The 27,709-nt window shown below is 39.4% G+C and overlaps 1 protein-coding gene across 8 annotated transcripts in view; it reads right to left on the reverse strand.

The window, feature by feature from the left end:
• Positions 1–27,709, reverse strand: part of dnc (phosphodiesterase dunce) — an 865,583-nt gene that overhangs the window by 241,885 nt on the left and 595,989 nt on the right. For 5 of the 8 annotated variants that reach the window (XM_083132916.1, XM_083132909.1, XM_083132866.1 and 2 more), the window contains one exon: positions 26,630–26,656. The exons of 2 other annotated variants lie outside the window; for them this stretch is intronic. In XM_083132916.1, coding sequence (XP_082989042.1) covers positions 26,630–26,656 — 27 coding nt within the window. Of the gene's footprint in view, positions 1–8,123; positions 8,382–26,629; positions 26,657–27,709 lie in introns of those variants that run through there. One more of the 8 variants, XM_083132925.1, reaches the window with a different exon arrangement.

Consider the following 27,709-nt stretch of genomic DNA (forward strand, 5'->3'; position numbering starts at 1 on the left):
AGTTAACGGTGGAAAGTTCCTCAAAGAGTAAACCAAAAATCATACACAGTGTGTGAAAAAGTTCCCGTTATGAATTCTAGGTGGCAGCACAAATTCAAATATCTGTAATACCTGTTGTAAGTGTAAGCCAAGCTCATTTTGAAATTGCAATGTATGTAGGTACTGGGACCCATAGATGGCCAGAAAACTACGTAGATCGCAAAATGGAGGGTCTATGAAATAAGACGCAATTAAGTTTTATTGGTTACTTCTACCACAAAATAGGATACTATTATCGTATGAGGGAAACACCTACGAGTCATATATTTCGGACTTCTTTACATTGCTAACGTGTTTTTTTCGAATGTGGAACATTTCCTAAAGTGAAATAATTCATATCAATGTCTATTTCTTACATTTACGCGTACTTACTGTTACTTGTTGTTTCGAATCTGTAACACATTATGGCCGTGATAGCGTACTGGTTTAGGGGGCGTTCTGAGAGTGTTTTGTCGATTTATGCAGTGTTGCAACCTCGTTCAGCGGAAAATATCTACTTTCGTGCCCGGATTGTAAATTATGCTAATATGTCGCAAACCATTGACGTTAGCCCCAAAAACCATTCACGTTAGCCCCAAAAACCATTCACGTTAGCCCCAAAAACCATTTTCCGTAAGGTTAGGTTAGGTTAAGTTAGGTTAGGCAAGCATAGTTAAAAAAAAATACTAGAGTTAAAAAAAAATTAAAAATACTCGACACGTCATGTTCTAGTGAAAACACGGCGAGGCTGAAACACTGGCTACGGGGTTGCATCATCTTCACGGAACATTGCACTCTCGTGCAGAAAGCAAATGGCGGGAACAGAAACAGCGCGTCGGACAGAGATTTTCGCAGAAAACAACACGCATTCACATTAAAATAGATCAAATCTACATTCAGGAACTTCCACAACGCTAAAGAAAATGATTTCCGTAAATTTGAAGGAATCAGTTTCCCTCATACGCTAATGTTACCCAAAATAGTTACATATGCTTTTAAAAGTAGCTAGATACTGTTCGATGGGCAAGTTCGTTGAAATAAAATGTTGCTGAACTATGCTAACCTTTAAATGTATTCTCGTAAGGATATACATGATCATGTTACCCGTAAGCAGAACAATTTCGGCTTACCCCATCATTCAACCACCTACAATCATCTTCCTCCTTTTCGGCTCCCAAAGCATGGAAGGCATTGCATGCGAACATTGCACACATAAACAATCCTGTATGTTTCAGAGGTAAAGTAAGAGATTTGCTGTTAATGGAACGATGGCAGAGTCGCGGCACATACTGAAGGTATCAAGTCACTGCATAAAATACAAGGAATTGTATTTTAATATCGATGATAAAATACAAGGAATTGTATTTTTATTACCATTTTTTGTGTTGTAGTTACACATTTGTGTATTGATTTGATTTTTGTACATTCTTACAGGTGTATTTCTATATGTATTATTTACATCTAGCTTACTACTCCATATGTAGTTCATAATTTTGTAGCATTATATTGACAAGGGTTACGTAGCAGAGCAGCCACCCAGTGGCGGCGATTGGGTTCCAAATGTGGGGGGGGGGTTGCAAGGTGTCAAAACTGGGGAGGTAAGAACAGTTTACTTTCCGTTGATACATAAGATTTAGCCCAGTGTGGGAGCAAAAGTGGCAAAAAGTGGGGAGGGGGGGGGGGCAATTGCCACCTCGCCGCCACAGCAGCCACCTGACATTAATAAAGAAAAGAATAAAGAAATTATTATTATCATTACTACATTTGTGTCGAAACTTCAGGTCTTTGTTTCCTCACCAAACAAAAGTTATTAATATGGATCTGCCTGCAAAATCAGATGACGTCACATAAAATAATGAACGGAAAAAATAATCGAAAATATCTGTAAAGAACAACTGACTTTCGCGAGCTAGGAAACCTGCGCTATATATAGAATAATTGAACCAGTAATCTTCAGTAATACAGACCCCCATAATGCACTGGGGCGTACAGCAGAGAGACCAATACTTGCAAATCCAGTGAACGAAGGGTAGAAGAAATCATGGATTCATAGCCTTAATCCATGGCATTATATTACCAAGCTAATAAGTGAATGTTGGGTCTCCGCAGTGTTACGGGACTCGGAAAAGTTACCATGGCAACGCTATTGACTCCTCCTCGCATCCTGACAAGTCACGCCCTCTCCAAATCCTCAAACACTAAAAGCAGAGACAATATATATATAAAAAGGAAGGAACAAGGAGAAATATGGAAGGGAGGATGAGAGGAAACTGGCGACGACGACGGAGAACTGATGTGCAAACGGACAATTGCTCGCTACTTGTTATGACTAACGTGAATTCAATGCTGGAAACGAAATGTATGTTTTTTCGCTATCACTGCAGAGCCCAGTATCTCGGCTGTTATTTGTGCTTGTGAAGCAGAAAAATCAGATTTGGTTACAAAAAACTTCAACATCCTTTACGAGATGTATGTATTGTATGGTTGGTAGAATACAGTTGTGAGGATACCTTCCAAAAAAAAAAAAAAAAAGTAGTTTTCACGTTCAGAAGACACAACGGCGCTTATGGAGAAGTAGCACAGTGTTGCCAATACAGCGCTAGCTCATGTCGTCGGGAAATGATGACCTTCCTTCACGATGAAGGTGTTACGTATTTTGTACATATAATGATAATTATATGTAAATATTAATATTATACTGTGAACGTTACAGTTACCCTTTTTACTATGATCCATTGCGAGTGTAATGCACGAATATGACACTTCAGAAATCACTTAAAGTAAAAATCACTGAGCGCTCACACAACTGAAAACACTTTTTCGAGAGAGGAAAAAAGTCTAAATAGACCAAAGCAGATTTCTCACTCAAGTAAGGGGAACCTGGCACATGGGTTAGATTTAAGTTGCGACCCAAACAAACAAATGAGTTATGGCCCACGTGAACTGATAAGACGTGAATGACTCAAGCAAGGCATGTCATATTTCTATCTTGAAGCCCCATATTTTGTCACGTGTTGGAAAGCCTTTCAAGGGTTAATATGGTGTCTATGAATTTATGTGTACGTTGGAAACTGAAAGGTGATCTTCATTTCAGTATTAATGTCGACAGTAATGTAAACGAAAACAACGTGTATTTGCGACAGCACTAATGTTGATCACAACAGCAGCATTGGAAATAATTGTCAATTATTAAATTTAAGTAATTTCAATTCTATTATAACAAACTGCATGAAGTTCATATTTTTACTGAATGGAAATAAAATAACAACTCGAAAACTTGGTGGTGATTAGCCGGAATGCTGCGGTGAGCCAGCTCAAGATGCCAGACAACGTCTTACTTCGCGCGCGGTTCGGGTTAAAAAGAAACTCCAAATGCATGGAAGTAATATTTCTGGGAACCTTTGAGTGGTTATAAAAAATAATTTCATTATTTTCTCCACAACTTTGTTGCTGGAAGTTTTTGCTTGGAATTACAGAACAAAAAATTGCCAGCGACGACATTTTCTACTGCACGAATATAAAAAATCTCCACATACTTTATTTGAATATTTTTTAATGAAAATATGCTTTAAAGTATTGATAAATTCTGAGTACCACCGTCACCTACAACAATTAAAAAACAGTGTCAATTTTTTTTAATAATGAATGCTTCAATTTTACGGCATGTTTCAACGTTAGGAATGAAAACAATGTAAAAATTGTGTTTTCACAGAAAATTTGCGTTTTTAATTTATCTAAAATTATGTAAGCAAGTTACCAGTTTTTTGTGTTCACCATCGTATTCTCTACAAAATTTCCTGCAAAGCTGCAGGTACCGATTTTACTTAAGCTAAATTTGTAAATCCAGAAATTTCACAACAGCGCGCTCGTATTTCCCATAAGAAAAGCATTGCCCATAAGAGCCCATTGTGTCTTCTGAACGTGAAAACGACTTTTTATAGAAGTAGGAGGGTCTGACATCAGTGCCATTAGGTGGGTAGCGGCAGAAGTTGTAAGTTCTTAGAATAACATGCGAACTGGTCGAGTGCCGAGGCTGGAAGTATCGTAGCGGGCTATGACTCGGTACTAGAAGTTCGACAGTCAGTCAAGAGATGGATCTGGTGGTTGTATTCAAGTGTATGATTGATGAGTGGATGTGCTCTCAGAATACATTTTACGCTAATTTCCACAGAATGTCGCATTTGTTAACATCTTAATTACCAGTAAAAGGGATATTGATGAGACAATAGGCGTCAAATACTCTGTATGGTTTACAAGCCAGCCGCTTTATAATCAGAAAATATAAAGGGTGAAAAGTTGAGTGATAACTTCTCGAAGAAAGAGATTTACTCTAAATATTCTAGGTGGAAGTGCATGTTTTCTGCATTGCTTCACTGACTAAATCAGGAGATGTGATCGTTTTATTCGAATATTAATATTGGAATTATCCTTTGAGAAATTAGAGAGACTGTACTTGCCAGTGTGTTGTTACTATCGAAAATCGAGGGAGCGTGCTTGCGGGTGTGTTGTTACTAGCGAAAATCGAGGGAGTGTGCTTGCGGGTGTGTTGTTACTAGCGAAAACAGAGGAAGCGTGCTTGCGGGTGTGTTGTTACTAGCGAAAACCGAGGAAGCGTGCTTGCGGGTGTGTTGTTACTAGCGAAAACCGAGGGAGCGTGCTTGCGGGTGTGTTGTTACTAGAGAAAACCGAGGGAGCGTGCATGTGGGTGTTTTGTTACTAGCAAAAACCGAGGGAGCGTGCTTGCGGGTGTGTTGTTACTATCGAAAATCGAGGGAGCGTGCTAGCCAGTGCGTCGTTCGTAGGGAAATTTGAGGGAGCGTGCTTGCCTTGTAGGTTGGATTATTGAGTGCGTATGTGTTGATGAATCACTCTTCAAGTGTACAGTGATAGAAAGAATATGCTGACAATTCTCTAGCACAGAAAAAATACGAGCGCACCAACGATTCGGTTACATAACTCAGCAGGCGATCGTGACTATCTCTTTAGTACTTAATGTTCCGTTTAAAAATATCTTCAGCTTGCTTCTTCTTCTTTGAAACATGTGCGCGCGTGCCGCAAAGGCTTAAAATTACCAATGCAACCACCAGACTCATTATGTAAGCTTCAAGCTAGGGGATTATGAAGATCCGTGAGGGTGTACTACCAAGAATAGGAAACGGCAGGGCATTTTTCTTGTACGTTCCGTAGCCTCTCGATCGAAAGGATGTTTTCTTCCGTCCTGCACGCGTCGCCCATGGTAATGAGGAATTTATTTGCCTCCATGCTTGTAGCGAGACATATTTACCTAACTCATGTGTCAGCACACGTGAAGTTTGATTTATGTTTACGAGCGAGCATGCGCAGCCAGCCTTCTCAAGAGGGGGGGGGGGGGCGAAGCACGAGATACAGATGCAGGAAAATTGAGTTTACAAGGTAAACTGAGTTCTCTAAATAACCCGCACACCTTCAGGAGAGGTCCGGGGTTTAAACCTGATCAATCTGGTCACATTTTTTTTCTTCAAAATATTAAATATTTTGTCAGATACACACCACATTTATATGAAGCAGAGAATCCTAGGGCGCACGAATAAAGTAGATTTAAGTAAGAAGCAATTTGCGAGATATTTGTGCCAGTTGCTACTTGTTGAATTTCAACGTACAATAAAATACTTCAGTTGATGAAGAATATTAAATTCGCATTTTAAATTCTCAACATTTTAGCGAAAACCTATCTACAACACCCACTCTGTTCAAAGCAAGTATATTCCAATAGTTAGTAAGTGCTGCCATCTATGAGCTAAAACATAGAACAACTATTATTTTGAGAATTAAGACTTCATAGCGGAATTAGAGTTTGTATTGTTTTGAAAATTTAGAACGCAAAATAACTATCTGACGTACACTTTATTTTAGAAACATTAATTTTAGAATTACTTTAGTAAATACTAAAATGTTTACTAAAATACTAAAAGTGGCAGAAAAACTACGTAATATGAACTAAATCAAATCAATCCGAAAAAGCCAGAGGCACAAGGGGTCATTCCATAGTTTATGCAGCACTCTTCAAGCTACTTGAAGAAGCGAAGTGCATTGCAAATGAACATATTTCTGAGATATGTTCAATAATCTTTGGCCTGCTCAATTCAAGCTCTGAGGCGCTGAAAAATCTTTATCTACATTTGGTTCAATTCTGAAAGATAGCATGATAGTGTTGCTCTGCGACTGCAATATATTAGGATGCTCAATATTGTTCGGAATTTCATTAAAGCCGAGAATATTGGGAAGTGGGGTTTTATATCTTCAATCAGTTACGCCATATGATCTTTTCCTGCATCAGAGGCAACATCTGTACTATACTGACTTCTGTATGTAGAGGAAATGATGACATTTAACATGTTAGCACCAGGTATCTACGTAAAATTCTGCAGTGCAGTCTAAGGTGAGCTATGATCGACGCCAAGGGTCCCGGGATCGAATCCCGGCTTGGGCATGGATGTTTAAGTGTGCCCATTCATCAATTTCATCATGTCATCACTAATTCTCACCTTCGCAAATTAGTCCTAAGTGGCACAAAAGGCGAAGTAAAATAAAGCAAATCAATTAATCAATATAAGGCAAAGTGACCGGGTTAGAACCGTATTTTACCGTAGTATGTAGTTGAATGTATTGACAGCGGCGGCGATTAGGGGTGGGGGGGCAGTGTTACCCCCATCCCATACACACTTTTTGTCCCCGCAGTATGGTCTCTTAATGCTAAGCCTAGTCTACCAGTGCATTTAACCCGAAACAATCTTCCCATATTCCATTTTAAATACGATTCTTTCTAATTGCAATACGTAAAGTAAACTGCCCTTGCCCCTCCCTCCCCCCTCGCTCAGTTAAGACACCTAATCGCCGATACTGAGGGCATACATTTATAAACATGATGTCACAAACGCAAATGAACGAAACACTGCAGAAAACAATATACGTATTACGTTCTCACCAATATCATAAGAAATGGAACACTTAATTAAATTTATGGAAATACATGACTGAGCATTAAACTACATCACCTCCTCAACCCCTTACTCTAAAGGCACGAAACAAAAGACAATATCTAGAGGAAATAATAAGCTATGAATTTGATTCACTGGCTTTATGACGTAAATTACATAGTTTCTTCAATATTTGCTGTTTTTGTGTCGAAAACAAAACTTTTACGCGAATTCTAAAAATTAAAGAAAATAATTGAATCTTTCTAATTCAATTAATATTTATGGTAGCTCTATCAAACAATTTAGCTAATTTTGCTGCGATTTCATTTTGGTTATCTTCACTTTTTGTGTACAATGCACTGTTTTTAACATATTAATTTCTTTTTTAATTTTTAACGGTGAATTTTTGCCGCCATTTTCCAAGATGCCAGATTTTCCCCAAACATTTGTAGGGCGGATTTTTAATATATTATTCACTATACCATTCCGCACAATTTGGCACAAAAAACATGTGTGTTGCATTTATTTCCGGGTGAAATCGTATATTACCTCTACTAAAGGGTTTTGCTTAGCTGATAGGCATTCCAGAAACTTTGATTTCGTCCCAGTCAGTTACGACCATAAAAACTTGCATAATATTGCAGATGTTCAGATTTTGTAGTCAATATTTAATAATTTATCCCCAAAATGCAATTTTAATGATTAACGAAGATGATTTGATCCAATCCATATGCGTCGCCTTAAGGGGGGCAAGGTATTATTTTATGCCAACTTTGTCCCCTCCCCCAAAATTTAATCCAATCAATATAGTTAGTCCGGATATGGAACTACCTGGAGACAAATTAATAAAGTAATCGAGAAAGCTAATATGAAATGGCAAAACAAAAATATATTTATATAATGAATGGGTGAATGTATATCCAGCCATGTTATTTAAGAATTCACTTGAATTTTATGTAAAATATATATTATATATATATGCCTCAAAAGTGTATATGTGTTCGAAATGTATGCTGGGCACGAACAACCCAATGTAAAGCTTCAAGTCCAATAAAGTTATTGTGATGGATGTAATTTGACACGGACGGATGGGTCTCTAATTGTACTAAGCGAACTGGAAAGTAAGTACAAAGGTGAAAAGGTACTTACACTTCTCGCTTCGTCCTCTGTTCCCAGAACTTCTCCCAAAAGGACGACCTGTGCTTGATTCTGAGCACGCTTGTGCTAAGGGTGCGGGGTAGTTTCTCCCTGTGCCCCCCTAACCCGGCCCGTTCCGAGGTCATCTCGGGACTGGTCGAGGTCAGGGTCACCAGGGAGGGGGAAGAGGAGATGGCAAGCCCCCCTCGGGTCAACGATCCCCTTCCAGAGGCCGTGACCACCTCCTTCCCTGCTACCCGGAGAGAACAACTCACACACCACACCAGACAGCACGGTCCCTCGCACGCGCGCACACGCACCGACACAGGCAATCACTGGTTGTGACCGACGCACTCCACGGACACGCTCCCGGCCGCCTGCGTACGGTAGCAGACGCTCCAAAGTAGCACAACGCACCACGATGCCTTCAGCACGGTAATGCACCACCGCACACTTGAAGATATCCTCAAAATTCCACCTCGTATTGGACGCCCGTGCCGCACTACTTCTGCTGTACGTTACGACGAGTCTTGTTACAACGCTGCACAGGATAATAATGGACAGGCACGCTTCGAGACTGGCAGGAGAGAGATTTGTAATTTGTTCCTTACAACGGAGCAGAAAAAATGATCGAGTGGCGCCAGTCGATTTCTTTTCTTTTTCTTAATTGGAATTCCTCGGCGTCGGAGCCGGGTTCACTCCGCATTGGATGCAGTTCGGTACGTTTTCGTTTCTGCCCCCTCTCGCCTCGCGATTGATGCTCAGCTGTTTTTTTACTCTAGCCGGCGGGAGATGGACTGCGCATGCCTCTGAATGCCGGCGAGTTTCCCAGTGTTGGCAGCGCCTTGAAACTTACGGGACGTACCCTGATTTCTTTCAAAACCGTGCCGTGATCAGCTGACAAATCTAGACAATTAGACATGTTTGGTACATCAATCTCTCAGTGTTGCTACTTTTTACTTTATATATAGCCAGCCCATTCCTTTAAATTTAATCTACTTTTACGTCACTTTTACACATCTCAAGACAGGCGGCGACTCAAAATATTTTCTTCTTTTCTTTGGGGGGATAAGGTTGGCATAAACCATACTTTATATATGTAAATATATATTTGCTCCTTTACGTGAATTTTGTGGGGATGCCCAAAGTTGGGGCCTGTGTCTGTAGATACGTACAGCACAAGGTGTGGAGGAGTGGGCACTAGCCCTCCTCAAAACTGTAATTCTCTCTTTGACGAATTTCCCAAAGGTGTTTCACAGTTTGTTTCCAAGTCCACATTATGCAATGCGCTGGGGATCGAACCCGGGACCATTTGATTAAAAGCCGACCAGTTACCACTATATCATTTGGTAGAGTCCCTTCACAATTTGCAAGACGGCCTTTTGACTATATATGCATCAAGGGGTCTCTGGTTCGATACCCGGTAGGGGCACATAGTATAGTGGTTCGGATCCCACTTTAAACTGACGGTCTAGTCCCGATTAGCCTTTCTGTGCACAAAGTGGACTTAAAATAACAAATCAAACTATCAATGCACGATAGTAGTGTCAGCGAAGCTGCAATATTTTGCAGGGAGGGGAGGGGAGGGCACTCGTTTTATTCAAATATAAAATAAAAAAGATTATTATTTCGGGTAAAGTGTTAATTTATCCTGAACGTTTTTTTTCTCTGTTGACCGACGTTTGACTGAGGATGTGCACAGAATCCACCATGCTCACACCTCTTTTCTTTCGCTGTCACCGATGTTGTTCACTTATTTTACATAACTTTTCTATTCTATTAGACAGTAGTGGCGATTTCGTGCCAAAACTGAGGGGGTGGGGCGAGGACAGTTTACTTTCTCTTAGTAGACAAGGCTTAGCAAGGTTTTCGCGACAAAACGTACCACTTCAAGGAAAACGCTTGAACATGTCAGACATTCCAATACGGTGCGCTATCTGCCACCCGTTTGTGGAGTCCCGAATGATGCTCACTTAGATGTGAAGAAGCGTATGCAAGAGGCGAAGAAAAGGGTTCGAGAGGAAGACACAAGATTTACAACGATACTGTAGGTGAGGTTAGGTTAGGTTAGGTTAAAATAAAGACAAAGATAAAAGAAAATAAAAAAAATGTGGACGACAGCTTAACCACAGCTGATTTTAAACATGCCAAAATAGCTATATATACATTATATAGTAATTTTGCCAATCCAAAGCCTGGATAAAGTGTGATGGAAATCAGCAAAACTACAGAAAATCGTCATTTCGGTAAATGATTTTTGTTGCCGTCTCATCAAGTGGTACGTTTTGTCGCATCGCAAATATTTTAAGACTCATTAGAAGACCCTTCGCAGGTAGCCGCCCAGGTGGTAGGTACGTTTTGTCGGTGGTACGTTCGGTCGCTATATCTTCGCGTCGCACTCGGAGCGCGTACCCACTGAACCACATCTGCTCTCGATTAGGTGACAATGAAGAGACAAAATAACAAAGGAAGATCTACGAACCAAGAACCTTCGATTTGATTTCAAATTTTAAGTCCACTTTATGCACAGTATGGCTAATCGGGACCGAACCTACAGTTTAAAGTGGAATCCGAACCACTACTTGCCTCCACCGGGTATCGAACCCGGGATCCCTTGATTACAAGGCGACGACGATACCACTGCACCATCCGGGAGGGTAAGAATCTTCGACATGGGAGAGTCGTACACCCAACCTCTGATACCAAATCGACAGGTGTCATCGAAAGTTTGTAACAAAACGACTCCGATTCAATTCCACATTTCGATGGCCCTGATCCAATGGGGATCACGCAGAAGACACAGTACTTTGCCGAAATCTTGTCAGATTTTATTTACCTCTAGTACTGGCAACACTGATGTTCTCCCTCCCGCGCTTATGTCGAATGTTCCATCCCTGAAGAGTACATACACAATACGTGCTCGCGTGCATGTGTGGGTGCCGGAACCTCGGACAGAGGGAGGTCCGATACACACACACACACACACACAATCCTGAAGTCCGCTCCACCTGTCATTCGCACAGTGTTCGTACTTTCATTTGCCTGTTCTTCATCCGCCCCGCCCCCCCACTCCCTCCTTTCTCAAACACGAGGACAATCAGTCTATTTACCTGGAAAATCCGCTGCTTATCGCTTCGCCGGAAAGCAACGTCCAGGCAAACAACTTTTGCGCATAGACACTGCTGAGCTTGGCTGGCGACTTGTCAACAAAACACCACATTCAGTGTTTTTTTTTTTTTGGCTGGGGGGGGGGGAGAAATCATTCATGCTGTTACTAGGTAAACAAGTGTTATACTGAAGGATTAGGGAATCTATTGTTGTTCAGACAAAGGTTTGGGCGATTGTCTCAAGATATTCTCAGATATGTCATGACAAAAACTTTCCATAAAAAAAATAATTTATAACACATGACACTTAGAAAAAGTATTGCCTTCTTTCATATTCTTCGTTGAAAGTTGCGCTACAAGACAATCTATCAGAAAACATGCTCTGAAATATTCTTTACAACAGTTTCTTCAATCCGCGTCTTATACGTCCCGGCTACGCCGTGCTTCACAAGCTGCCCCTTCCCAGGTGCGTTTCCCCGCAAGCTGCCCCTTCCCAGGTCCATATCACTACAAGCTGCCCCTTCCCAGGTCCATATCACTACAAGATGCCCCTTCCCAGGTCCATATCACTACAAGCTACCCCTCCAAGGTGAATTTCCACAATCTGCCTCCCCACGATGCTCCTCCCTCCACAACCTGCATCATTTCTGTAGTGTGTTTTCATAAATTCATCTGTAATCTATCCGCCCATTTTGTTATTTCAGTATTTGAAAGAACAATACTTGTGACAATGCTGTTGGCATTACACAATTCGTGTATGTTTGTATTTTCTAGTCGACAGAACCCATTGTTTTGTCGGTTGAAAATTAAAGATGTCATCTAAGATATTATCTTTAAGCAGCCCCATCTGTTATCGTTAATGACGAAACCTAATGACATCGCCATTCATAGGCGTCCATAAAGCCTCAATTTATAGATAGGAGGCAAAACCTTGGTGGAAATTTAGTCTGGGAAAGTGAAATTAGGTACGTTCCACTTGCAGTTATACAAACTCTGTATTGACGTGTCAAAACAGGGGCGTGTCTAGGATGGTTCCGGACCCTCTTATGTACTCCAAATAAAGGAAAGCCGAATCCAGTGACGTGCGGTGACGTCGACACTTCGGCGTGCCCAAGGGGGGTTGGTGTAGGTCATACCCTTGCCCCCTCCCCTTTAGGGTCCGGTATTCCTAAAAAGAAAGAACGTCAAAAACAGGAAAAGATTGCAAAATGATGAACGCGTACTAAAAAAGTACACAAACTTCCACCCAATCTCGAAAATGAAAAATGATTTCATTTGACTAAGCCAGAGATTCAAGATTCGAATCTCGGCTTAGCCATAGGTGTTCTTTGTGTGTGTGTCCCTTCATCAATTTTATCGTATCTTCGCGAATAGCCAAAGTCGCGGAAAATCGGAGTAAAATAAACCTACTCAAGCAATCAATCAATGATTTGATTACTGAGCGTCACTTTTATGTCACATTTCGTTAATTGCGAAGATGATACAATACAATTAATGAAGGGACAAACACAAATAACATCTATGCCCAGGTTGGGGTTCGAACCCGAAACTCCTGGTGTCGTAGCGCGCTGTGATAACCAATCCCCTACGGTTGGTTGATTTGTTTGTCGATTTGGTGTTTTAGTCCACTTTATGAACAGAAAGGCTAATCTGAACTGGACCTACAGTTTAAAGTGGAATCCGAACCAATATTTGCCTCCATCGGGTACCGATCCGGGACCAATAGCACTCCCCATGGAGGTTGGTTATTTATTCATTATATATTCCATATTTGGAAAAGAAAAAAAAGAGAAAGCATAACATTATTGTCTGCACATAATAAGTTTGTATTTCATAAATAATAAAACTACATCCCATATTATACATACTGTACAACGTGTAAAAAGTTGTGGTGTAAATACAGAGAACATAAGTACTGCAGATAATTTTCCCCTGAGTTCTTTAGAGGATTTACAAAGAAATCGAAGGGAAACCAATTCCCTATCTGTCCTATAGGTGATAGACTAGGGGACCTGAAAGCACGAGCTTCTAACCATTGCAACGGGGAGTGAGCGGGCAAAAGGGAGGTAGAGGCAGAAATCTTTCCCTTCGGGCGGTCGTTTCTACCTGGAGCTGGTGACGCGGAGGAAGAGCGAGCTAGCCCAGCTTTGCCCGCAAGGATCGCACCGAGGGACGACAACCGCGTGAAAAAAAGTGTTGCATATGAACTGTGGCTTTAACAAGACAATAAATATTGTGATTTGAAAATAATTAGCGTGCGAGATTGATTGATCTATCTCTGCTAGACTAGCTACTCCTCAGTGCACGTCATTGGCCGAATCGAACAAAAGGTTAAGGCTCTTCTTAAATTGCAACTGTCACAACCCACATGCTTCCAAATTGAATGCACATGTATTTACAAACACTGGATAGCACGTGAAACACTCTTTGGTCCTACATTAGAATAAACTTATGCAGTTTTACGAAAATATCCTATCCTACACTATTAGTGTTCCTTCGGACAGTGCAAGAGTTTTAAACACCTCCAGTTTGTCACCGACACATCCAGTTACACAGGAAATAATGTCTCCTGCGTCGTTGCTTGAAACTTGCGTTCGGCCTGACAAAGGTTCATCTTTCATTCAGACCGTAATATTGTTTACTAACGATGATAAAATTCCTCTACAGTGAATTTCCCCCTCCTTTCGTCGTATGCACAAGCAGGAGGCCAAGTGCAGAACGAAGTCGAAATTTGTGGCCGCCTTCGTAAGAACGATCGATACATTGTTACCACGTGATCAGGCGAAGTTCTTTGCTTCAAAGTCTCTTCGAAGTATCGGCTCTCTCCTTTTTTATGGAAGCTCGGCGTTTCGCAAAGCTGTTATTCACAGGTGCGAAGATGGCTTTTCAGCCGTGATGGTCGTATGAACGAGGATAACTTTAGTACAGTAGAGAATTTCGAGAAAATGTTACTCTCTAGCCTCAGACGATGCATTAGTTGTTGCTGCATTATTTGTGTTGTACAGGCTGTTCAAGAGCTTACTGTCGGATGCGAGATATCGACTTTACAATATTGAAGTTCGATATCGATAGAATATCGAAATTGAGAATCGAAAATAAACTAGAAGGAATTGTTAATGTGAAAAATGACCAGAGGGGACGATACCAGTTGAATAATATGGGTATCGTCAATATCGCGCCAATTATACGATATCGACGCTTCGATATTTTACAAAATTCTAGCTATTATATAAATATCGCATACACTTATCTATTGTATAGGATTTCTCTTAATAGTATTATTATTATCATCACAAATAACTAATGTCTGCAATATAATATCTAAACAATTTCTGAGTAAAGGGACGGACATTCCCAAAGATTATGAAATCCCGAATTAATATTAGACATAAGAAAATAATCTCGAAATTTTAGCCAGGTCAGTTTCGCATAGGGTCCCGAGAGCTAACGGCACTCCCATCTTCAGGACCTCAGAGCTAACGGCACTCCCATCTTCAGGACCTCAGAGCTAACGGCACTCCCATCTTCAGGACCTCAGAGCTAACGGCACTCCCATCTTGAGGACCTCAGAGCTAACGGCACTCCCATCTTCAGGGATTGAAGGTTAGTTGCTGAAGATAATAGTGCCGTTAGCTCTTAAAAAAAACGATAAAAAACACACTACACAGAATAACAATTATTTGTCTGAATTAACGAAACACGTTGGTTTAAGTTTTAAGGTAACCACAAACAAAAAACTGGGTACCCTTTACCTAAATGCAGTAACTTCGACCAAATTCTTTGGTAACCTTATACAAATGTTTACGATTACTAAAATAATTTGGTTGTGGCGAACAAAGATTTGTTTGTTACCTACTTGTCTGTTATCAGAAACAAATTTTAGTTCAAAACAAACTTTTGCCCCTGTGCATCCGGAATTGACTTTGCTGGTATTCCTGAAAGAATGTATTTAGAATTTGCTATTTGCATATTGCTCTAACTAACTAACTCTCTAGCCTTCTTAAACCCCAAGGTTCATGGCTGCAGCAACACAGGCCTTCCATCTGTCCCTATCTTGAGCAAGATCTATACTGTATACTCTTTTCCATCCCTACCGATTTCCTTTCGGTCCATCTCAACGCTGTCCTTCCATCTTCGTCTTGGCCTTCTTACAGATCTCTTACCATCACGTTTCCCAACAAGAATCCTGTAAACTCCTCTTTCCTCTCCCATTCGTGCCACATGGCCTGCACACCTACGTCTTCTTGATTTAATTATTCTAATAATATCTGGACATGAATTAAATTATGTAACCTTCTCCACTCACCTGTCTCCTCATCCCTTTTAGGTCCAAAGATTTTCCTAAGGATCTTATCTTCAAATACTCTCAACTTATGTTCCTCTTTCAATGTAAGGGACCAAGTTTCACACCCATATAATACTACAGGCAAAATTACTGTTTTGTATGTTTTAACTTTCAGTTTCTTAGATATTAAACAAGAAGACAAAAGTTTATGGAGAGAGAAGTAACATGCATTTCCTGAATTAAGCATCCTTTTTATTTCCTCTTTAATATAATTTTCATTTGCTAATATTACTCCTAAGTATTTGAATTTGGAAACTGGTTCAAACGAGTTGTTAGGTAATAAACAAAATCGAATTATTGATAACACTTTGTTTCGGCCTGAAAGCATATATTTAGTTTTCTCTTTGTTAACTTCCAAACCTATCTCTTTAGCAGTTTTGAAAAAATATTTTAGCATTATTCTTAATTGTATTTATATCATCCCCTAATAAGTCTACATCATCTGCATATGCTAACAACTGAGTCATACCATTTAATTTTAGTTCTTCGTTAGTTTCTTTTACCTTCCTAACAGCATATTCTAAGGGCAAATTGAAGAGCAATGGAGATAATGCATCTCCTTGTTTTAACCCATCATGAATTGTAAATTGCTCTATTGTTCATAAAGCTCACAGTCATTAGATACTAAAATTTTAATTTGATATTCGCCATTTTGATTACGTTAGATTACAGTTACCAAAAAAATTCACTGCATTAAAAAAACTGTGCGAGAAACACTAGGATAAACCACTCAGAATGAACCAACTTACATGTATTAGAAGTTTCTGTCAACAGATGGTGCCAGTGTGAAAAATATTGTCTAGCCTAAATTTACACTACTTGTTTCATAAATTTGGGCATTATGCTGGAGGATGTTGAAGATGTTTTTAAAGATAGTCATAAATTAATATTTGCAATTTCCTTGCAAGACACAATAAAGTTATTTCTGGTCATATATTTCTTTAATCGCATGCAAAAAATATCCTCCAATACAATAAATTCGCAGAAATCAGAATAAATTGTGTTTATGCCAATACACCTATGCCATAAATATCGTTTAGTTCAATACATAAATCGCATCGTACAAAAATTGTAAAAAAAGATTTACTTTTCAAGTAGCTAAAGCTTGCTGGTTTCTAAATAATTACGCTAATCGTATAGTGAAGCAATTTCGATTTCGGTGAAAGCTGCATCTTACATTTTAAGCATGGCAAGAGAAGAGAAGATACTCTCGAAACCGAACTCTTTCTGGGTAACCTCTAGTGAAAAGTGTCATCTTTAGTTTAGAATAGAATTTAGAGTACGGCCTGCGTTATTCCTGGCCTCCAATAGCTGAAGACTGCGGGCAGATTTGAAGAACATCTTCCTCTGATTGGTTGTTTCGAGCGCCTGCCGTGACGTGCACAAGGAATCCCGCAAGTGACCAATCAGCTCGCGTGCTTCTACCGCTTATGTGAAAGGGGAGGGGTCACGCCGGAAACTACAATGGCTCTGGTACAAGAATGGCGTCTCAGCGAGAAATTTAATTACCAACATACAGAGATATTGTGTTTCAGAAAATTCACCTGTGTTCGGCACGTTTCATGAACATGAGGCATTCTTAGTTGTATGTAGTTCTGAAATGAACGTGTGCTTGCTGATATTGTCGACATACAGCCCGGGATAGATCTTACCGGGAGAACTGCAATATAGTTCATTTTACAGAAAATTAGAAGTGATTGACTCCCATCCAAGTCCCAGTTACCTGCCTGCTGAGAACGCCTCTCAAAACTCCCCCATCCTACGCTTCGACATCAAATCAACTTCAAATTTGCTTCGATCTGAAAACAACTCCAGAAGTAAATTACAGCGAGATGCCCCCCCGCCGCCTCTTTTGAACGCCTGCTTATTTCGTAGCCCATCAAATATTTCTATGACAGATCCTATAACAGTGAGAGACTGTTTAGAGTCTAGGGGTTGTTGAGGGGTGAGGAAAGAGGAGGTGGGGGGAACAGAACGATCTGCAGCTGATCGATCTTTCGTCGGTGACGGAGAAGCAGGAGTGGAACAAGATCAAGTAGTCCTCGTCAAACACGCGGCGAGGGACAGATAAAAGAAGAGACCGTTTCCAAATTAGGAGGAAACAAGAGGAGATGAATTTGTTTGCAGAATCAATTGAGTTTCCAGTTGAGTGAGCGCGGAATTTCGGCGCCGCTCGGCTTTAGCTGAAGCGTCTCACCAAGCTGCACGCCGACGAGGAACGAAAAAGGACTTTGCGAAGTGAAAGTGAGGCCATACTCGCAGTGTTGACTTGTAGATCTACGCCTCCCTATCTGAGAGAGTCAGTCATTCCAAGATTATCAGTCTTCTTTTCAGTGCAAGATTCCCTTCCGAAACCTTCTAATCAACAACAGGCTTTGTCGAACGGCGGGAGAGATAACGAAAGGACCTGATTATTATGAGAGTATGACCCGGATTTTTATATTTTTCCTATGTATGTAGGGAATGAAATATTGCAAATGTTGGCGACTTACGATGCTAAGAATGATGTATGAGAATTTCATGTTACATATTTTTACATATTTTGAAGTTTATACATATTATCTTACATATTTTTACATAAAATGCAGTATTTGGACCACTTTCTGGATTAACTTATGAAGAGTGTGAATTTCTCTCCATGTTGCAAGTGGAAGCGTTTTTTTTTAATGTTGGTTATTAAGCTGGACACGATATTTGAAAAATATGAAATAAAGAATTTTCGGAATCTCATGTATTCCCTATGGGGAATCAACTACAATATCAAGTTACTGCTAATCAAATGGGAGTTTCGACTTTCCTTCTTGACAATCACTTCTTCCCGTTGATATAATTTTCTATTCCATCGGAAGTTTGATACTCCCAAGATACCAAATCAAAAAATACTCCCATAAGCACAATGCATTTCTGCTTGCCTCCTGGCAGTGTTGCCAAACCTGGTTCGCATAAAAGAGCTAAATTTCACCATAAATTGAGTTAAAACCGACTTTCAAGGAGCTACATTTACGAAGTGCTTCCTAGAGTAATGTTAGTTGTCAAACGGGTGGGGCGCTGCTATTACCATTAACACTAAATTGATGACAATTTATTCTGGCGGCATCACCCATCTCATGATCGTATGAAATCGAAAATAAAGGATTCCCTGATAACAACAATATTATGCCAATTTCACGTCAACACGGCGAAATATATATATAAAAAAAAAGTAGCTGGGGATATAAGAGGGGATGGGGCGACGCAGCCAATATAACAATATCACGTCACGTGCAAAATGCATAATCAATTCAAAAGTTGGTCTATGTGGGCTGTAACCAGTGATGGAATCATAGTGGGGCACGGGGGCGGGCGCTCCAGTTCACAACCAAACAATTGCACGAAAGAGCCAGATCTGGCTCCAAGAAAGCTAAGTTGGCAACCCTGACTCGGAGGGAAAAGCCGGGCGGAGACCGTCTCGCACGCCCTTAATTCATTGATGTGATTTATTTCACTTCGCTTTTCTGTCTCTTTTGGCTAATTGTTAAGATGAAGATGAGTGATGATACGATAAGGGACACTCGCAAAGGAACACCTATGACAAGGCTGGGATTCTAATCCGGAAACACTGTCGTCGTAGAATTATTTCTAACCACTACGCCACGGAGGTTGGCTTTTCTTGTTTTTTATTCAGTAAGGGGCTATAATTGTTGAACAAACGTTAAAGCACCGATTTCTCCAAAAATCTGGCAATTTTTATTTTATTGTCTGTCACCTTATTTTCGCCTCACGTCATTTGAGTCGCGAAATTTATTTTGAAGAAGACTTTGTTCTCCGCTGCTGCTGATTCTTAAAATAGTGACTGTTTTCATTCAAGTTATAAGTTTATCGGATTATTAGTTTTCCAATACAATTTAGCACATTACAATTTTATTACTTCAAAATAACTTCTTAAATACAGTAAAACCTCGTTAATCCGGACTAATGGGGGGATAAGTTGACCGGTTTAAAGAAAGTCCGGATAAACTTAAATAACTTAAAAGAACAGTAGAAAGTGCATTAAAACTCCGTTTATAGCAACAAAACAAGTTTATTATGGTGTATTTAAAGGGTATAGGCCTAAATAAACTATACAGTACAGTACAAAGTCTTAGGGAAATAGAATTTCATCAGTGGTTGACTGCCTTTTCTTTGGGAAGTTCTCTTGTTGAGTTCTAGACACATTTAAAACCTTGCATTCTGCTTTTCTTTTTTTCCTTTTGCTTGTCCGGATTAAGCGAAGTTAGTCTTATCGGAGTCCGGATTAACGAGGATTTACTGTACATATATTTATATTTCAGCGACTTTTCCTACATATTTATGTACATATTTCGCATGTTTTGGCTACATAAAAACCCGGGCTCTAAGAATGAGTGGTGCCAAAACCGTATGAAGACAGCAGACTACCAAACCTCTTAAAAGAAACGATTTTAATAGGTGGCCAGGAGAAAATTTACAATACCACTTACGATGTGAAAATATATTTCACCACTATACAAAGGAACCATGGTGAGAAGTTCTGTATTAAAAAAGGAACGATAAATAATTTAGCTTGCAGTCTCGATAACAATAAAATCAATTGGGATAAAAGTTTAAAGCAGACATGAAGAACAAGATAGCACTGGGAAGAAATTCATTAGATAGCAAAGCTAGACATTGATAACGCAACGATGAACAGAATGAAGCTATGGGTGAAAAGTTCATAAGGTAGGACTCTAAGTCTCGAAAACAATTTAATGTGAACGGGAGAAAAATTTAGGAATAAAAGTTAACAGTAAAGGTCCTAAACTAACTCAGTATGCAAGGGTAAAGAGTAAACATAAACTTGATGGGATAGTTGCTACATTTTTCTAGTAACTTGAAACTAGAGTTGATGAGCCGTATACTTGCGGGTGAACCCTGACCAATCCTGGCTACGCAGTACCAAGGGGAGGAGCTACAGACTGCCTCAGCAAATGCGCCTCATTCTCCTCTTACTCTGACAGAGATGTCGACCACCCAAACGGCGAGCATGTGGCAACTTTCTCTCTCAAGGTCACCCGCAAAGATACTACAACTCATAAACTCTAAGAACACTGCGTGTTACGGAGATGAATAAACTGTCGACTTCTTCGATTGATAGGGAGAAGGTTTCACGAACACAGTCAAAATGAAGACTGGAGATTAAGCAAGAGTGCCCATTACAAGCAAGAGACAGACTAGCACAAGAGGAAACTTCAAACAGTGCCGCGGTTTCGGAAACCCAAAACCCACAAGTGACAGCTTCATCACGAAGCCTACAGAGAAGTGTACCGAACAGGCATTCCGCCAGGCTCTGTCTGAAACCACCAGCTGTGTATTATCTTGCACGTTTCCACGGTAACTGAAAACTGAGCAAGTACAGGGGTAGCTGCAAATTACCTACTGTTCAGTGTGTTGATAAGCAAGGTCTTGTTAAACATGCGGACGAGTAAGCAAGCGATTCAGGTTGTTGGAGACGGCGAGTTGGGAAAGCATCACGAAGTTAGCTGAATGCTGATCGTATGTCAACATGTATTTAGCGGGAGGGGCACAGGGGCATGTGCCCCTTCAAAAATGGATGATTAAGCATTGTGAAAAATATTGAGAAAATTTATTACAACAAACAGAAAATGTTCAACCAGAGTGTGAAAGAATAAAACAAGTTTAGCACAAAAGGACTAGATTTGCTAGACATTTGAATAAGTCAACATCGGAAATCAAATCCGGGGTTTGTTGATTACCAAGCAATAACGTTAACTGACGTGACACAAGGCGAGAACATTGTAGTTCAAAATATTTTCCATCATGTGACCGTTTCGCTTGAGTTTTGCTCTTAATAAAAATAAACACTCTGTGTGCGTATGTGTGTGAACTACGTTTCATATCTAGAGAAATCTGCATTCCAGTGTTAGATCTCTCATATACTTACAGCATATGCTATACCCCTCCCAGAAACAAATCTAGATCTGCCTATGTCAAGACGAGTAGTTTTGTTTGATTTGATTTAGTTTATTTAACGTCGCATTTCTTCCACTTTTGGCTATTCGTGACGATGATAATCAGATGGAGTAGATGAAGGGACAATCATAAACACATATTGATGCAACACACGTCCCATAAAGGATTAAGCTGACTGTGGGTCCACGCGTCAGAGCCTCGTTAGCCTGTAAGACAGTAGTACGTGGATGTAAGGTTGACTTCTAGGTGCCTGTCAAAAGATCACCCCTTAGACCGGACAAGTATTTTCAAACTACACGTATCAAACAAAAGTGATTAGGAAGACAAACTACGAAGTCCGTGAGAATTATAATAAGATGTAACAAATTATTTTCCTTCAAGAGATAGCACAAGAATACAAGATTTAAAGGAATATTTATTGTTGTAGGACTTTAGGAGTAAAAGAGAATACATATCATTAGTGCGTATGATGCGTTCTGATCCACTATACTATAAGCTATCAACGAGAATCGAATTCTTGAACATTTCTTGCCAACGCCATCTGCTTGTTGCATCTGTCTTGCATTGGATACGTCTTTACCTTGGAGGTAATTCGTTCCGTAGGGTACTTATAATGCCCTGAACATTACATAACAGCAGCATGTTGTTACTTGTCTTTGGAATTCTGACATAGTTCGTTTATATTTTGTCAACTATGTTCTGTCACAGACAACCAGTATCAGAAGGGAAAGTGCATTGACTAACCTGTAGTTGTCAACCTGGCAAGGAGATTTACAAATAATAAACTTATCAACAGTCTGACAATACAGAATGGAGAAAAAAATCGAAAAAAAAAAATACCGACGCGGGCTTTGATTATACTCTCTTAAGCTTGTAAAATCGTTGAGAGTATGCGAGGAATAAATCTTTTAAGGTTAAATCGAGATTTTCGTTTAATATGACTTGAGATTATCAGTTTTCTTTGCTCATGATGTTAGGAGGGAAGGGTTAATTCCCTACTTTCTTCAACATCACCCTGTATATATAATCCTGAAAAACAACGAACATTTATGATTCACCCTATATAGTGCGGGGAACTGATACTGTTTTGACCTTTGGCAGAGGCATTTGGTACAGCCTTTGTTCCCACCGGGATGCATGCTCCATTTTCTTGGATATTCTTGAAAGGGAGTTGGGTTAACAAGTCATTCATAATTCAGGAGGTGACTTGTCACATTTTAAGTTCGCGTTCCCAAAGGAGAAATTGCATTTTCAGGGAAAGGGAAGGGGCTCATATAATCGTCTTAGCGTTATGAACACGTTATGTATCCAAGGTAAGGCTTGCTTGTCGAGCCTGATATTAGATCCTGTAATTTTTTATTATTACGGCGAGTATATGAAACTTACCACATTCTCGTAGCTCCAAAGATATGGAACCACAAATTAACAACTCTGCTTCTTCTGTCAGGCTAGTCAGTCGGAAGCATCAGGTCTATGGCATATATCGCAAGAAAGTGATTCTCTACACCATTTGCGGTGGCGATATACGTGTCCAAAGTGTAAACCACTCCCGCGTTCTTGTAACTACCATTCAAAAACAATTTTAAAGCAGCATTTCTGATTTTTATTTCATAGTCAATTGTACAAATTTGTTAAGATTGTGTGCTTCTTTACGGATTCTGTTACTATCCCTTCCAATATCTATTTTCCTTACATAGTATTAGTGTATAATATAGTAGTAAATTAGTATCAATATTTGAGCAAGAAGCTGATCCGTATAGTTATAAAAGAATGCAAAACCAATCATGTAATCATAATAAAACCTTTCTGTGACATAATAAGTTTGCAGAGACTAAATAAATACATACATGATTCATACACCCCTCACAATAAGCTTCGCCCCCTTTACGCACCCATAAAATCAAACTACTCCTACAGTCTTTGATGTATTTAAAGCAGCATTGAGCTTACTGTCCGATTGAAAACAATTCAATTATACGATGCAGTGCAGTATATTACATTATGATTACAATTCAATTACACTGCAAAATAATTTCATCCCAATTCCAATGTGTTTCACGAAACTATGAACTGAAAGATGGGTTTCTCACATAGGGAAGTTATAGGGGCCAGGACCCGCAGTGGACTCAATTTTCTTTAAAAACAATATGCCACTACAATTATTTTGCCACATTCTCATAATCGTAATGACATTCAAAATGCTTTCTCAGCAGCTGAAACTCCTCTTAAGACTTTACGATTATGGCTAGGTTGCGTCTCCAATTCTACAGCCAACGGAAAAGTTAGGCAAATTGTCCATCAGCACGCTCAATCTGTTTTGTGCAAAGTGAGATTCAAAAATTGAATCCAATATAAGTGTAATTTAATTTCGTAAAACTACACAGAATTCAGCTGGATTTTATTCTAAAATCTAATTTTGGAGATTTTTAGTAAGCATATCTATCTAAAATTCATTATGGGAGGTGTAATGTTCTTGAAAAATAGGTCATTGTAATTATTTTGCTCCATTTTAATACCCATAATGACATTCAAGATGATATTTAATATTTTATTGTGACTTTCTACTGGCATACTTTCTACTGACCACCAAGGTTCCACTTTCACTGACATGAAGCAGTCCGAATATCATTCACCAACTTACGTTGCCAGACTCATAGTTATCTCAGAAATATGCCATTAGTGAGCTCCAGCGAGTTCAAGGGTTCCTCGTAAATCCGAGAACGAGAAGGCATTGTCGATTCATATCTCAGAGTTTCCGGAGGAGGCCACTTCGGCGGTCTCCGTACGTTTGACGCACTTCGCATCCTCTATAAATGACGCATGTCTCTGAAGTTTGAAAACCGACTTGTCCTTGACAGCCGCTTAAGGATAGCGAATTCATCCCTGTACTCCAGAAAAAAATCCAGGAATGGATTCATTCAGAAATTTGTTCAGTTTTTGTACGGTTTTCTTTAACGATAAAGGAAATCGAAGCCAATCTGTTGACCTAACTCTGCAACGTTAAAGGAAATCGAAACGAACCTGTTGGCCTAAAATAAGTCAAAGCCAATCTGTTGACCTAACTCTGTAACGTTAAAGGAAATCGAAGCCATTCTCTTGACTTAACTCTGTAACGTTAAAGGAAATCGAAGCCATTCTCTTGACTTAACTCTGTAACGTTAAAGGAAATCGAAGCCATTCTCTTGACTTAACTCTGTAACGTTAAAGGAAATCGAAGCCATTCTCTTGACTTAACTCTGTAACGTTAAAGAAAATCGGAGAAAGATAGGGAAAGAAAGATAAAGAAACAGAGAAACGAGAGAAAAAAAAGAGAAAAAGAGGGAAGGAAAGAAGTGACAGCTCTCTATTTCTTCCTCTCTTCCTGTCTCTTTTTGCTCTCTCACCTCTCCACCTTTCTTTTTTCTTATCTTGTATCTCCTTACCAACTTCCTCTCTCCCTCTTTCTATCTACCCTTAGTGTCTCTCCATTTATTCTCCACCACATCTACACACACTAATTATGATCTGTTGAGAAAAATTGGACAAATTTGAACTGAACTCCTACACTATTTACTTTACTTGTATTTACTTCTAGTGCCACTTCTGAGTGATTTTGTGGTTATTTGAGATGCACAAAATTGTACAAAAATAGTACACAATTAATGGTATTTGACTTCGTTAATGTGGTACTAGCAATGGCTTAAGTGTTTTTAATATATTTCGCCATTTACACCATAGAAGTAATTTTCTGTAGCACATAGTCTAGTCTGATCGTCATTGTCAGGCATAGCGAATGGAAATTCTAATTGTTACCAGGACCATAGACATCTTAAATCTTGAACTCCTGCTCTTTCGGCCATAAACACGGAAATATACGCTAATTTATTGCTGTAAACTCTAACGTAAGAGAAAATCGAAGTCAATCTGTTGACCTAAGTCTGTAACGTTAAATGAAATCGAAGTCAATCTGTTGCCCTAAAATAAATCGAAGCCAATCTGTTGACCTGACTCTGTAACGTTAAAGGAAATCGAAGCCAATCTATTGACCTGACTCTGTAAAAGGAAATCGATTGCAATTTGCTGTTCTGAACTCGAGACATAACCGGATATCGAAGGCTAATTGTTCTCCTGATGCGGAACGATAATGCCGAAAAGGTAAATTTGCTACATTCAATAATGTTGTGAACATAAGATCATCATCTACATGAAGGGAAATATTGTCAACTACAAGGATAGGGATTATACTTTAATCAAGAGTCTGAACTCAGTAAAAACTTACTGTAACAACTCCAGAAGCGAGCTCCAGGCGATGACCTGAAACCGAAACAACGAAAACAACACATCAAATATCTTCCGTTCAAACTGTCCATGCTTCATTCCGAGACCCTCGATGTTGGTCCAATTGAAAGTATACTTACATTGCATTCCTTAACACTGCTACAAGAAAAAAGAACATAAGTATTAATCTGAACAACACCTCAAAACAATCCATAACAAAATAAATGTCAAGGCGAACAAGGCTGGCAAACACAAGTATCAATAACTTGTTAAAGGGGGAATAACACTCAGGAATAAAATCAAACAAGTAATCGACACGTTCAAACAACACGTAAGACATGGGGGCAAACCGGCATCAATCACTACAAAGGTGAAACCTATACATGCAGGACAAAATAAAATAAGAATACTAACTGGACAGTGTAAACAAAATCTAAAAAAAATGGAAACATGCTCTATCATCGATGTTGGGATAGGGAAAGCGTAGAATTCCAATAATTGTAGTAGTTTATCATAGGCATGTGCAATTAACATACAATGATGTTTGCAATGATCAACTACAAATCTAAGTTGATGAAAACTTAGAATAAATATTGAAAAAGATCATGTACACACGCCTATGATAGGTATTATTAGACAATGGAACATCGAAGGGCACAAAAAGAGCTGAAAATTGAATATAATGTAAAAATTGAAAGGGCATGACACAAAAGTTAGTGCGTTGAGAAAGACTTGACAAAAAGCAAACGAGTTATTTTTGGATATGGAAGAGAGACATTAAAATAAAGGCAGTAGTTCTTGAGGAACTTTGCGGGGGGAGTTTTCACAATCTCGGTACATACGATCGTTCCGCTTCCGGCTCCTTGAATCTGCAAAGAAGACCTCAAGATCAGTACAGCCAAGGACACAAGAGAAAACAATACTGCAATATATGTATATATATTACAAGAAAGAGAAAAATGTTATACTGATAGGTAGCCTAATGGCAAAACCTGAACCAAAAGTTGCATGAAGTGCTTCTGAACAAGAATTCGTACAACTAATATACTATTATAATTCTCAAAATTTAGTCAGACACCATCTACATAAGACAACAGACAACGAATGAAACCGTGAGGTGCATATTATGCAATTTCGAATATGTATACCCATATAAGCTTCACTACAGTTTTGATTCAAACTGATTTTACTTCATAGCTAAAGCTAAATCAATAATAATCTCTATAGACATCACCTTTATACACCAACCATAATTTCGAGAAAAAAATGACCATGAGGCAGAGCAAGATCAACCAATAGCATTGCGACTACAAGAGATCTGAAAGATGCAAACATTTCCTGTTATGTATACCCATGCAGTTGGTGGATTACATTTGCATTGTCTGGAGTGACTTGCTAACAAGTTTCAATATACAGTCGCTATAGCAACCAGCAAATCGTTACGAAAGTGCTGTGCAGTACAGTAACTTTGAGCTGTCAGGAAGGCCGTCGGCGCTATAAAATATTACTAAAAAACGAAAGTAATAGAAAAACATGGAAAAACCTTCCTCTTACGGTGGAATGTCTTCTTCGAATGAAATTCAAGGTTTTCAAAATTACAATGCGCTGGAGTGTTTTTTCGTGTTGATCTGCATAGAACCTTGTATAAAAATTGGACATTTATTTACGGTCGAATGTAATTCGTGAAAACCGCAGAATGTTCTTACGCAAAACATAGACATTTATGAGAAGCAAAATTAATATTTTACAAGCAATTTCAAAGGCGACTTCCAGGTATAGTGGTTAGAGATAAGCGCTACCAAAGAACAAATACAGGAGGGAACTTGAGTAAGTTTTGGATGGTCCCTTGTGTGTATTCAAATATCTATTTCATACATTTATCCCCATCGTAGTTGCCTTTTGGAGGTGGAAAGGCGAAGAAT

This window comes from Lepisma saccharinum, chromosome 1 (assembly GCF_977018435.1).
Source record: "Lepisma saccharinum chromosome 1, izLepSacc3.1, whole genome shotgun sequence".
Classification (NCBI taxonomy): domain Eukaryota; kingdom Metazoa; phylum Arthropoda; class Insecta; order Zygentoma; family Lepismatidae; genus Lepisma; species Lepisma saccharinum.